This window comes from Pelophylax lessonae (assembly GCF_965119305.1).
Source record: "Pelophylax lessonae genome assembly, chromosome: 2".
NCBI classification, from domain to species: Eukaryota; Metazoa; Chordata; class Amphibia; order Anura; family Ranidae; genus Pelophylax; species Pelophylax lessonae.
Genome location: NC_138769.1, coordinates 427,069,122 through 427,082,534, shown reverse-complemented (window position 1 = coordinate 427,082,534; position 13,413 = coordinate 427,069,122). Strand labels below are relative to the sequence as shown.

Genomic DNA, 13,413 nt, shown 5'->3' with positions numbered 1-13,413 from the left:
CTCCTTAAAATGTGTTATCTTGCCAAAATCTCTACCTTTTTCAAGCCCTGCCGATAGAGATACCCTCTCAATATTTTAAAGAAAGTACTCCCTATTCATCCAATTCATTTGGGCACATAAACGTCCTCAGCTCCCTGACTCATTATCCAAACAAAAACAGTCAGTTTTATGTGCTTCCTCCAGCCAGACAGGATCATAAAATATTTTGCTTTTTCTTTAATGCCTAAATGTTAGGTGGCAGGGGCCTCCAGGTACAGACCTCTTACAACAGGGGCAATGACCCTGGGAAGGAACTGTTACCCCGGTCCTCCCAAGGTGGTTTAATGGGCCTTGGAGTGGGGACTCCCTCAAAACTCCTTTTGTCCCAATGGTACCTTCGTACTGGGTGAAGAAGCCACTGGTGGAGGTTATGGGGGCTCTAGCTAAATCCTATCCCAGCTGTTTTTTGCTTTACTGGGGAGGTACCTTGCTCCTGCAGGGAGGCTCTTATAGCAGGGCCAGGTTTCTTTACCAGCACGCAGTTGTAATAGATGCAGATATTGCTGTAATTTCTGGCATGGTTTCACTGACTATTCTGGCAATCGCACAGGTATTGGTGTAAGGGGCAAGGCTGTTATCTTAGAAAAAAAGCAGTCAGTGTCTCGCACCTACCTGGAATTCAGGTTGCGGGAGATGCATTCAGTCATTGCGGCAGAATCCACACTGCCACGCCAGGATCTCACACCAATGGACAGGAGCCAGGCCCTTGGAGTCTATTTCTGCCATCAGTTAGACTCCAGAAGTCAGCTAGCAGGATGGAGGTGGCAGATCAGGTGGAGCACACCACTAAAAGGCTTAAGGTAGGAAGGAGTGGAATTGTATACCTCTGCCTGCTTCTTACTTTGTGAAGGGGGAACCAAGTAAGGCCAGGGGAATGCTTGTTTCTTTGACACAGTTGGCAGCACTAAGCTTTTTTGTTCTTGGGTTCTGATATACTTTAAAACACTTGTCTCCCCATTAACAAAATGGCCTGAAAACCAGTTACGCAATCTACTTTATTTATACTCTTTAAAAGATATTTACAATAAGTTACAAAAAGTAAACTGTACATATAAAAAGACTTTGAAGCTATAATCTTCAGTGGACGCCACATGAAGTCACATTTCGGTCTAGATTATGACTGCCATTGCATCGCACACCTAAAAAGAAAAAAGGGGGGCACGATGAGTTAAAATAAAATAGACATGCTGGGAAAAATGGAAATTTACTTTGTGGCCAAAGCCAGTTTTGGCATTCTACAGTAAAACTTTGAACTGTTAAAAGCCATATGAACCCACACATAAAGGGGTTAATATTTAAGTAGTGAATGAAATTGACCAAAAAATATTCATTGCAGTCATATTACTTTTGCATGTATGAAATGAGGAATGGATTCATCTGCAGTGAATGTATATTTTCACTTGGGGGCAGATTTGCAGTGAATGTGTCAAAGGATTTAAAAAAAGGCATAAACTGCCCCTCCCCATCAGCCAAGCCACTCATTCAGTCCTCTGAAAATGGAAAACGACAAGGTCTTTGCAGCTGTCGGCTTGTCGTTTTCAATGGACTACCACTGTGCTGTAGTAGTTCATTCTCTCTTCCTGTCAGCATGTATAGGCTTCCTTGTACAAGGCATGAGCAAGCCGATACACTGACAGATCCGTAGGAGACCTGCATGGCACCATCAATCTGCTGATCACTGGTGCAATGTTTTACAGGCTTCAGCAACGAGAAACATTTTACCTGCAAAAAATAATTTAAAAAAAAAAGTGCATTTTTTTATAAAGTGAACTAATCCTTTAAAATGGTGATTTTTTTTTTTTTTTAACAAAGCAAATAAACTTTTGTGCACTAGTACTGACCAGTATTCCAGCATTTTTTTTTTACCATATTTTCTCACCCCTACAGAGCTACCAGATCCCAGTTCTGATGGAGAGGGGTCAAAGATGCTGTGCAGGTGCCCAATGTACTCCTTAACTGAAGAAATCTGTGGTCGTTAGGTGTTGACAGCTGGCCTGCATGGTGCCTTAGGGCTCTTTCACACGGGCGGTCCGATCAGATCCGCCTGTCAGTTTTTTAGGCAGATCTGATCAGATCCTCCATGCAGCTCTATGGGGCAGCGGGTGTCAGCAGAGACACCTCCGCTGACACCCGCATCCGATCCTGTGCTGAAATCTGGACGGATGGAAACCCTATTTTTCCATCTGTTCAGTAATCGGATCGGATCTGATGAGAGCGGACAGGCGGTCCGCTCTCCTCCGATCCCCCATAGAGGGCAGCGGGTGCTGAGACACCTCCCTCTCCGCTCTGCAAGCGGAGACGGAGCTGTCATCCGCCTGGCTCAGCGGGGATTGCGGATCGATCCCCGCTGAGCAACACGGATCCGCCTGTGGAGGCGGACCATGTGAAAGAGCCCTAAGGCTGTAAAGTTGAACATTGAAGACATGTAGCTTTGTGTAACAAAAAGCAGACTTGATCCACTTATTTCTACACTTTTTTTTTTTTTTTTTTTTAGGCATTTTGCCAAGGCACCCTCAAAAAAAAAAAAAAAAAAAAAAAAAACCAGAAGGAACCCTGTTTTTTTTTAAAAAAAAAGCAGTTTCAATTCTTCCCTTATTATAGGGATTAGGATAAGTTCACCTTTGGGAACATGTTACACTTGTCTTTATTGCGACATGTTCAATTCTGCAGCTGAAAACGGTAAAAAAAAAAAAAAAAAAAGTTAGTCCAATTTTTTTGTAGGTTTTGAAAGATTAGGTTATGCCAAGTAAATTGATACCCAACATGTGGATTGGCAGCAAACTACAGTACTTAATCTCCATTGGCAACGCTTTAAAAAATTTTAACTGTTACACGTTTAGAGTTACACTAGTGCTAGGATTATAGCTCTCACTCCAACAATCGCAGTGATACTGCACGTGTGGTTTTAAACCACTGTATACATATGCGGGTGAGACTTGGGTATGCGTTCACTTCTGCATGAGGGGACCGGGTGCTTTAAAATGTTATCACTTATTGCATCACAAGGAGTGTAAACATCCCTTGTAACAGTAATGGACAGCAACCGGTCCTCTTTATGAAGGGATAAAAAAATAAATAAAAAAAACGACATGACAAACACTGGAAAATGGGAATTAATTTGAGAGATTCTCATTTCCTGTTGCATCTCCAGAGCAGGAAGTGATATTCCTCAACAGGGAGCCAACAGCAAAAATATAACTTGATAGGGATGTAACCCTTCTATACTCCAGATCCAAGTTTGTGCTTCAAACAATGCATATGCAATATTTCACATGAACATACAGTATATTTCAGCTTGGACTACAATGTATACTTACAGTGCAACTCATAAATAAACTGGATACTCCTTCAGCATCTAGGACAACTGAAAACACTGGATACTCAGAACAGCTGTTTGCATGTGCAGACAGGTTTAGCTCAAGTAAGGATTGCAGCTTTTCACTGTTCATGCCTTGAGACTGCAACAAAACAAAAATGGGGACACCTACTAACATATAGCCAACACCGATCAGAATGAATTGAAAGCTAAAACAAAATATTTAGGAGCATTTGCAAGGATTTACATGCTAGTATTACAGTCCTTTAAACTGCACTGACCTGACAATTCCTAGACAAAAACAGCCTAAGGCCCTTTTCACACAGACGGACCATTCAGATCCGCCTGTCCATTTTTCAGACATCTCCGCTGACATCGGATCCGTCAAAATCTGGACGGATGGAAACCCCCATAGAGAACAGCAGGGACCTGACAGCTGTGTCTCCAAACACAGTGGAGACACAGCTGCCATCCGCCTGCTCAGCGGGGGGGGGGTTCTTAAATCGACCCCCCACTGAGAAAAACAAGTCCGCCAACGGACTCCTATGTGTGAAAGGGGCCTAAGGGTGCAGAAAGTAGCAAGTATACAGAACACCTGATCTGTATACTTGTTAGGGTATCCTAAAAAAAAGGGACATCCAAGTGACTAGTATTTTCCATTAGTGAGTGCAGCAATGAAAGACCCAAGGTTACATTCCCATGAAATCAATTTAACACATACAGTGCTGCAAGGTGCACCATGACAACCCCACAGCTAATAAGCTACCTAGGGCACATTTCAAACTCACACAAGGTCCTATAAAGCCTTCTAGTGAAGGAGGACTGCATGCATTAGAGCTGTCTATCCATAATCCTTACCTTACAATTGATGTATACACCACACTGGCATAAGACAAAGCAACTTGTTACGGTTAGGTAACTCCTGAAAAAGACATTAATACACATTCCTGTTATATAGAAGATATTGATCTTGATAAACAGAATACTAGTCAAGAAATACATACCGATTACAGACAGGGCACACAATGAGGTTTTCAGCACTCATCCCTACAACAGAATCCAGACAGTCATCCTCAAACTGAAGAATGCTTTCGATTTCTGAAACCATTGCCTGCTCTGGAAGCAAAGTGTTACATTAACATCGAATCCACTGCATTCACACATTAAACCACAGAATTAATCAACTGTACCTTCTAAAAGAAGTTCCTGTCTGATTTCCTCCAATGTTACCAACTCATCCGGATCCTGTAAAATGCCCAGTGCCTAAAAAAAAAAAAAAAACACATGAAAAGCATTACCACTTGAGCCCTCTCATCTATATAGCCCCTATGTTACAGCACAATTTTACGTGCTGCAAAGGGTCAGGCCACCTCATGGCAGGCCTTTTCCCAGGATCACACTGGGGCGGTTTTGAAATTGTGCAGGTTCAGCTGAACTCACGATTTAAAGCCAGCATTCCAGTCCGACTTCAGGGGCGATTTCACAGACATCATGGTTTTTAATGCAAGTTCCAGCAGCTTATTTTTAATAAATTTTTCTAAACTTACTACATCACAAGTATCTTTTATACAACTTAACCCTGAACCACATAGCAAGAGGACCCCTAGAAGTCTCCAAGAGTTCCCATTACCATCACAGAGAATAGACCATTGGGAAATAGTACAGACGACATCTAGAGGCTAGCTGGATACACAGCAATCCCAACAGGGAGACATTACTACAGGCTTATTTTAAGCAAAATTCAGGTGAGGCTAGAGAGCACACAGTGGTGTCACCTGGATGAAGGAAATAACTATATATGGACACTCATTAATCAAACAGTGAAGGGATACACAATATGGACTATTCTTGTATGTTTCCATTTGTGAATATTTGGAATGAATTAACATTTGCCTCTTGAATCTACATTTTTTGCATGGTGCACTTGGCCATTTTAAGTGATTTATATGCACTTGGATTTTATTGTAGCGGGATGTATGAAACTGTATTGGTGTTAGAGCATCCTATTTTAAATGTTTGTTGAATCACTGCACTTTGGTATATAGGATATTGGATCACTAAACTGGCAGCGCAGCATTATTTTACCCATCATTCTATCTTGTTCAATAGCTGTGGATAAGCTATAGAGTTCCAGCAGCAGCCAAACCAACTTTTTACTGTAAGACACAAATGGTAGTGTGAGAGTAACACACCATATACAAAGAATAGATGACTGCAGATGAACAGGTAAAACTTTAAGATTGGTCTCCTCCTTGATAAAGGTCATATTGACTGGGTACATGAAAGGTTTTACAACTATTTTAAAGCTAAACTATAGGCTAAACAAACATTGTCCAAGTACATTCATTGTTTGTATCCTTACTTAAATCTTTGGTGTGCTTTGTGCATTTCTTCCAAATCTGCAGTATTCTAGTGTGTAACTTTGCCTGTGTCATGGAGCTTCTAGCAATAAAGACCAGTCACTGCTGCTCTTTCCCTTTGCAGGGTGACTGGTCTGGTCCCCACCCCCACATGTAGTTTTCTGCAGGCAGTCTGTAGTAGGTGGACCAGCTGGGCACCTCCCACAGCACTGCTCTGCACATGTACAGCACAGTGATGAGATCGCTGCTATTTTTACAATGTAAGATCTGGTTTTAAAAAGGCATCTGGTGTTAATGTGGTAAATGACTATACTAGCTGGAAACATCTTATTTTTAATGGAATATCTACATAGGTGTACAGAGGCCCATTTCCAGCAACCATCACTCCTGTGTTCTAATGGTACATTGTGTTAGCTAATAGTGTTAAAATGCTAATTTATTACAAAACCCTTGAGCAATTATGTTAGCACAGCTTAAAACTGTTGTGCTGATTACAGAAGCTAACAAACCGGCCTTCCTTTGAGCTAGTTTAGTATCTGGAGCATCAGCATTTGTGGATTCGATTATACTCTCAAAATGACCAGAAAAAGAACTTTCCTGAAACTCTACAGTCTTCTTGATCTGAGAAATGAAGGCTATTCCATGCGAGAAATTGCCAAGACACTGAAGATTTTGTACAACGGTGTGTACTACTCCTTTCACGGAACAGCACAAACAGGGCTCTAACCAGAATAGAAAGAAGTGGGAGGCCCCGGTGCACAAATAAGCAAGAGTACAAGTACATTAGAGTCTAGTTTGAGAAAGACGCCTCACAGGTCCTCAACTGGCAGCTTCATTAAATGGTACCCACAAATGCCAGTCTCAACGTCCACAGTGAAGAAGCGACTCCAGGATGCCGTCCTAGGCAGAGTGGCAAAGAAAAAGCCATATCTGAGACTGGCCAACAAAAGGAAAAGATTAAGATGGGAAAAAGGACAGACATTGGAAAGAGGAAGACTGGGGGGAAAAAAAAAAAAAAAAAAATTGTCCCTCAAGCTGGTAAGTCAATATTGTCCCTTGGTTTCACAATCAGACTTTGGGCGATTTACCAGCTTGAGGGACAATTTTTTTTTTTTTTTATTCACTATTGTTTTTCAGATTCCAAACAATTCCATTGCTTTTTTTAATATTTAATCACTGCTTGAAGAGTTTGTGTTTTTATATATCTGCAGAGATTTTATTGGCACATTATCTTGTGTTACTGGTTTTTTGAATGTTTTGGGTTATGTAGCCACACAGGTGAAGACTATCTTTTTTTTTTTTTTGACAGCACACATTTCTTATATACATTTTCTTGCACCCAGTTGAGGGTTTATTTTGTTGCAGCAGTCTTTATTCCCATTTAGTTAGCACACCTATTTTTTCTTTGAGAGATTTTATTGGCAAATTATCTTGTGTTAGGCCCCTTTCACACCCGTCCGTTCCGTTTTCTGCTCAGCGGGGGATCAATCCACCGATCCCTGCTGAGCAGGTGGATGACAGCTCCGCTGAGGTGTCAGATCCCTGCTGTCCTCTATGGGGAGATCGGATGAGAATGGACCGCCTGTCCGTTCTTATCCGATTGTAATGTTCTGGTACCTTTGGGTACCCCAATTACTCTTTCATAAGTGTATGCTCCCCACCATTCTCTTTTGGTAAGGTGCGCATACACCTTTAAGACTGATGCTGTCATCACTGAGCGCCGGACTGGATGGCTATTTAGATCGCCGGCTCTCACTCACATGTGTTCGTTCAAACTGCTTTGTGCCTTGATGCTAACCTGTCTTGAAGCTCTCATGCTTGCAAGCATACCTTGCTGTCGGAACCACGCTGCGCTGATCCCTGTATCCCGCTACCGGATCATCCGCTCTTGCCGAACCTCTCCTCTGCTACATTGCTATTAGTGATAAGTACCCCACAGGGGAAACCTCTATAACCTTTATACTAAAGCTTACACTATCTAGCTCTGCATACTAAGGACTATTACTACATCTGCATTATCTAAGATTGCTAGCTCTTGAGCCTACTACCACCTGTTCTTGCACTGGGTTGATCTCTCTTGTATGTCCACCTGCTACTCTATCATCTGCTACCATACATGATTGCTAAACCTATCTGCATCCCATCTGCTACTATCTTACTTTCAAGAACATTTCCTTTCAAGTGTCTGTCATCTACCATCTCTACCCAACCTGTCTCTTCAGCCTATCATCACTGTGTTACTATATACATAAGTCAATCTAGGAAACATCTTGAGTGTGTGTATTTACTTGCTGAATTGAGATCATCCACACATTAGTCATTGAGAGTTGGGATTGGTGTCTCAGCGTTTCTCTACATGACTACTGAAGTGGAATATTTCTGCAGCTGAAAATCCACATCATACGTAAAACGCAGGAGCGTTACACCGATCCACCAGACTGATGGAAAATAGGGTTTCTATCTGTCCGGATTTGACGGACAGGATCGGATCGGATGTCAGCAGAGATGTCTCCGCTGACATCTGCTGCCCCCTAGAGATGCATGGGGAATCCGTTTAGATCCGCCTGAAAAACTGACAGGCGGGTCTGAATGGTCCGCATGTGTGAAAGGGGCCTTACTTGTTTTTGAATGTTTTGGGTTATGTAGCCACTGTTTTTGTCCACACAAGTGAAGACTTTGACAGCACACTTATTTCTCATATACATTTTCAAAAGGTAAAAACGCTTTTTGTCATTTGTGCATATATTTAAAATTTGTTACACAAAGAAAAAAAAGGTTAAATTAGTCTAAAAGTTGGAAACTTAAAACCAATATCAGTTTTTTTTTCTTCCCCCCTCATTTTATCCGTGTACATAAGAGCATCCTTTTTTAATGCTAGGGAAATCCCCTCATACAGTTGCCACATAAAGTGACTCAAATGGAGTTGGCTTTGTAGCAGGAATTATACCCCCCGTCGTTTTCAAGTCAATGGGTCAGTTCTGTGAACATGGGTGAAGCAGGGTAGTGCAAGGGGTTAAAGCAGGTGGTGAGAAGGCAATACAATGCCTCCTCACTACCCGTCACATGCTCTCCAAAGAGTGATCCAAACATGAATCATGTTCAGGAGAGCAAAGCTAGAAGTACTAATTATATATATATATATATATATATATATATATAGTCCTTGTGGGCTGTCCAGCATACATTTTCTGCAGCAGGGCAGCCACTCTTGTCGGATCACGTACCTAGTACTTGATGTGACACTTCTGGGTTTGGTGCACGCCCCTGCAATGATCACACCGCAGGGGGTCAATTGGCGGGTACGGCTGACTGGATGTCTGCTATGTAAACAAGGCAGATCACCGTTCTGCCATTACAGAAGCCATTGATCAAGTGTCCCTGCTAAGCAGAGGCACCGATCCCTGCCTTTTCATATCACAGGCACCTCCCCCACTGTAGTAAAGCACAGATTTAACCCTTTGATCGCCCCGGATGTTAACCCCTTCCCAGTCAGTGTACATTTTTATCAATGATCACTGTATTAGTGTCACTGGTCCCCAGTGTCAAAAGTGGCAGTGTCCCGAAAGTCCGCTGCAATATCGCAGTCCCGCTTTAGGTTGCTGATCGCTACCATTACTAGTAAGAAAAAAAATGTATTATTATTATTATTATTATTATTAGTAGATGCTATAACAAACCATTTAATATATGAGTTTAACAAAATTATGTTTCAGAATACATATTGATAAAATTTTTTTTTTTTTTTTTTTTTTTTTATTGGGTTGGTTTATAGCAGAAAATAAATTTCTCTTCAAAATGTTATTTTTTTTTTGTTGTTAAAAGCAAAAAAAAATAAAAACCAGAGGTGATAGAAATACCACTAAAAGAAAGCTCTATTTGTGGGAAAAATTTTAATTTGTGTAGTGTCGCACGACAATGCAATTGTCAGTTAAAAGAACAGTGCCGTATCACAAAAAATGGCCTGTTCATGAAGGGGAAAAGTGGAAGGAGTCAGCTAGGGTTAATAGTGAAGTAAAGCAGACCTTCATGACAAAATACCCCCTTCCAACATCGTAACCTTCCCCCTCTTTATCCTCCTACCAACCACATAGCGTTTGGCGACAAGAGTGAGCTTTAACACCCATAGGCTGCACATATTTGTCTGTGGCAGCCAAGGTTTCTGTGCTAAAAGCATGCTCCCAGCACAGTGGCCGAGTGGTCACAGACATCTACTGGTCTCTTGTTATCATCAGGAGCTGGGAGGGACAGCCAGTTACCAGTAGTTCCAATTGGGGAAGTCTGCCCCACCTCTATGATGTAAAGACCCCTTTAAAAAGGGCCACAGGGAAGCGGTTACCTGAAAAAGCAGCACCCCCCCCCCCCCCCCTTGTTACACAGTTCACCCTGCCCCAATTCTCATCTAGGTGAAAGGGCCAACACCCTCCTGGGATACCCACAACCCACATCATATCCCAGGAGGCATCAGCTAAGGAGATGCTGGAGGAGGAAGGACCCTGCTCCACATCAGCAGGGGACTGGCATGGAAAAGCAGGAAGATATAGCAGGCTCCTAATAAGCAGACGAAGGAAGATGGCAGTTGGGGACCTGGCGTGCAGCAGATCACAATGAATCAATGCTGGATGTGCCGATGAGGACATACATAATTACATATAGTGGAGCACAAGCCAGCATAGAGGGGTTGGAAAAAAAATTAGCAATAAAAAAAAAGCCAAGGGCTCACAACTTCTGACCTGCATATGAATGATACAATGTAAATGATACATTGGATCACTGTTTAGAGTTCTAAACAGAAGGTTTACCCAGTAGTGCTCACTTCTACCCTCCTCACCCCATTACCTGTGATAAGTTCTCCTGTCTCCATAAAGAGGAAAAGCTGCCACCACTGGCCTGCATGGCTCTCCATTCTTCTTCCATCACCTCCTGCACCAGGAAGGATCCTCCAATGCCTCCATTCACTCTCTCCCCCACTTGTCGGAACTTATCCAGAAGTTTAGAGCGGTTGCTCTTCAGTCTCTCCACACACCTCTAAAAATAGAAAGAAAAGTAACAGTGCTGAGTAATAAAACATACATGACATCCCAAGCCACCTGATCACCATACTATAACCATGCATAACGGGTTCCAGCCTATAAAACTAGGCTGGAGAAGAGACAAGCCCACCCTGCTCCCCCATCACATTACCCTTCTGTAGGTCTCCTTCCATGGTGGAGTTGTCCCCTTGTACAAGGCTCGATGCTTCTGCCCAGACTCCATCATACACTTCTACTACCCAGTACGCTGCAGCGCCCAGCCACTCCCATTTAAATGCCCGCCCCACGTGATGACAGCCTGCCAACGCAATGCATGCCGGGAGTTGTAGTTTTCATTTCTGAGCGATGATTAGTATCGTAGAGATGTGCAATCCAAAAATCGAAGACATACTAGAAATAAAGCTGTAGCAGTATGGGAGACTTCTGAATGTAAATCATGTCATTTTGAAAGCTGCTAGTCACAAGTATGACTGTCATTTTCGATTAAGTAAGTAGACCTGTTGTCACCAACATTGAGGAGCAGAAAATGAATAAATACAGCCCTATTAATTAACCACTTTACCACCGGAGGATTTTGCTGTCTTACGTCCAGGCCACTTTTTTGCGATTCGGCACTATGCAACGCCGTACCCAAACGAAATTTACGTCCTTTTTTTCCCTACAAACAGAGCTTTCTTTTGGTGGTATTTGATCACCTGTGCAATTTTAATTTTTTGCGATATTAATTTAAAAAAACAACAATTTTTTTCTACTTTGACAGTTAAAAAATATCCAATATATTAAATTTTTGTCATATATTTAGGCCAATGTATTTAGCTACATGTCTTTGACAAAAAAATTATCAATGAGCGTATTTTTAACCGCTTTTTGACAGGAAGGTTTTACCCCATTCCTGACAGGCCATATTTTGCGATTCGGCACTGCATTACTTTAACGGACAATTGCGCGGTCGTGCAATGCTGTACTTAAATTAACTTTATGTCATTTTTTTCCCACAAACAGAGCTTTCTTTTGGTGGTATTTGATCACCTGTGCGATTTTTACTTTTTGCGCTATAAACAAAAAAAGAGCGACAATTTTGAAAAAATTATATTTTTCACATTTTTTTATATGAAATTCCCCCTCAAAAAAATGTAAAAATCTAAATTTTTTATCATTTTAGGCCAATTTGTTTTCTGCTACATATTTTTGGTAAAAAAAATTGCAATAAGCGTATTTTGATTGGTTTGCGCAAAAGTTATTGCGTTTACAAACTGCGGGAAAGATTTCTGTCATTTTTGGTGTTTTTTTTTAACGAGTAATGGCGGCGATCTGCGATTTTTTTCTGCGGGACTGCGACATTGCGGCGGACAGATTGGACCCTTGACTGACATTTTTGACACTTTTGGGGGTACCAGTGACATTACTACAGTAATCAGTGCTATACATATGCACTGTCACTGTAAAAATGACACTGGCAGGGAAGGTGTTAATTTTTATTGGAGAGGGAGGGGTTAATGTTTGCCTGGTGCTTACTAACGTGTGTAGGGGGAGGTGACTGATGCCCCGTACACACGTGCAGATTATCTGAAGACTTTTGTCTGCAGATTTACCAAAACCATATAATATGAGGTCAAACCTAAACACTTTCAATTTGAATGCAATCCGGCAGGCCCTTGCACTACATAGAAAAGGTAAGTCTGCAGACAAAAGTCTTCAGATAATCTGCACGTGTGTATGGGGCATAAGTGACACAGGGACAGATCGCAGGTTCAGCTACGCTGAACCCTGCAATCTGACCCTGCCTGTCACTTAGGACAGTGGTCCTCAACTCCGGTCCTCAGGGCCCACTAACTAGATCCCCGACGATCGGGGAAGAGCAGCGGTGATCACCGCCGCTCCTCCCCTGGCCCGACTCCTGCTGTAACTGAATACAGCGGGAGCGAGACTCAGAGAGAGGGGAATGTCTGGTGATGTAGGTCTATGTCGCCAGACGATAACGAGCCACTTTGCCGCAGTACAGTCAACGTGACTGGTCGGCAAGTGGTTAAAATAAATGTTCATTTATTTTGCAGTGGAGATCGCCAAGCATTGGACTCAAAATCAGTGGATGGCTGGTGCAAAGCTCTGCTCCTGCAGACTATTCCTCCAGCTGTCATCAATGATCTACAAGTGTGGGGACATCACCACTATTGTGCTCCATTGAGAACTGCAGTCCCTGTACTGCGGTGGACGATGGGACGTTTAGTGCCTATTCACATCAGAACGCGGTGTGGGAAACCTGCATTCCAGGTGATGTTGAGCTTTAGGCCAGCCATACACAGTGCAAATGTATTTCCTGCAACCAGAGGTTGCAGAAAAGAAATTTGCTAAATTCCTCTATCAACACAGACAGTGCTGACAAGGGAATCCCTCCTGCCCAGCAATTGTCTGCTCAGGGGGCAATTGTCTGCTCCATGTAAACAAAGCAGATCGCCATTCTGACAAGAGGGAAGGGACTAGTAAAAGCAACTCACACAGTAAGTAAAGCATTGGCTTGGCACAGTAAACCCTTTATTTACCAAACATAGAAAAAAGGTGACCACACTCCACCTTTTTTCTATGTTTAATGATTCATCTGGATGGCAGATCCGACCTGCACCTGAATCATACTCTACCTAGAGCGGTCCACCTGTGTTTGGATTCTTGC

General features: G+C 42.4%; 1 protein-coding gene across 1 annotated transcript; it reads right to left on the bottom strand.

Annotated features, from left to right (window-relative positions):
* Positions 1–1,020: 1,020 nt before the first annotated feature.
* Positions 1,021–11,007, bottom strand: RPAIN (RPA interacting protein). Its single transcript, XM_082244257.1, has 7 exons — positions 10,897–11,007; positions 10,552–10,740; positions 4,546–4,618; positions 4,360–4,471; positions 4,214–4,277; positions 3,357–3,497; positions 1,021–1,178 (listed from the first exon to the last, which is right to left on the bottom strand). The coding sequence occupies exons 1-7, from the start codon at positions 10,969–10,971 to the stop codon at positions 1,149–1,151; spliced, it is 684 nt and encodes a 227-aa protein (XP_082100383.1). The 5' UTR covers positions 10,972–11,007; the 3' UTR covers positions 1,021–1,148.
* Between the last annotated feature and the right edge of the window lie 2,406 nt (positions 11,008–13,413).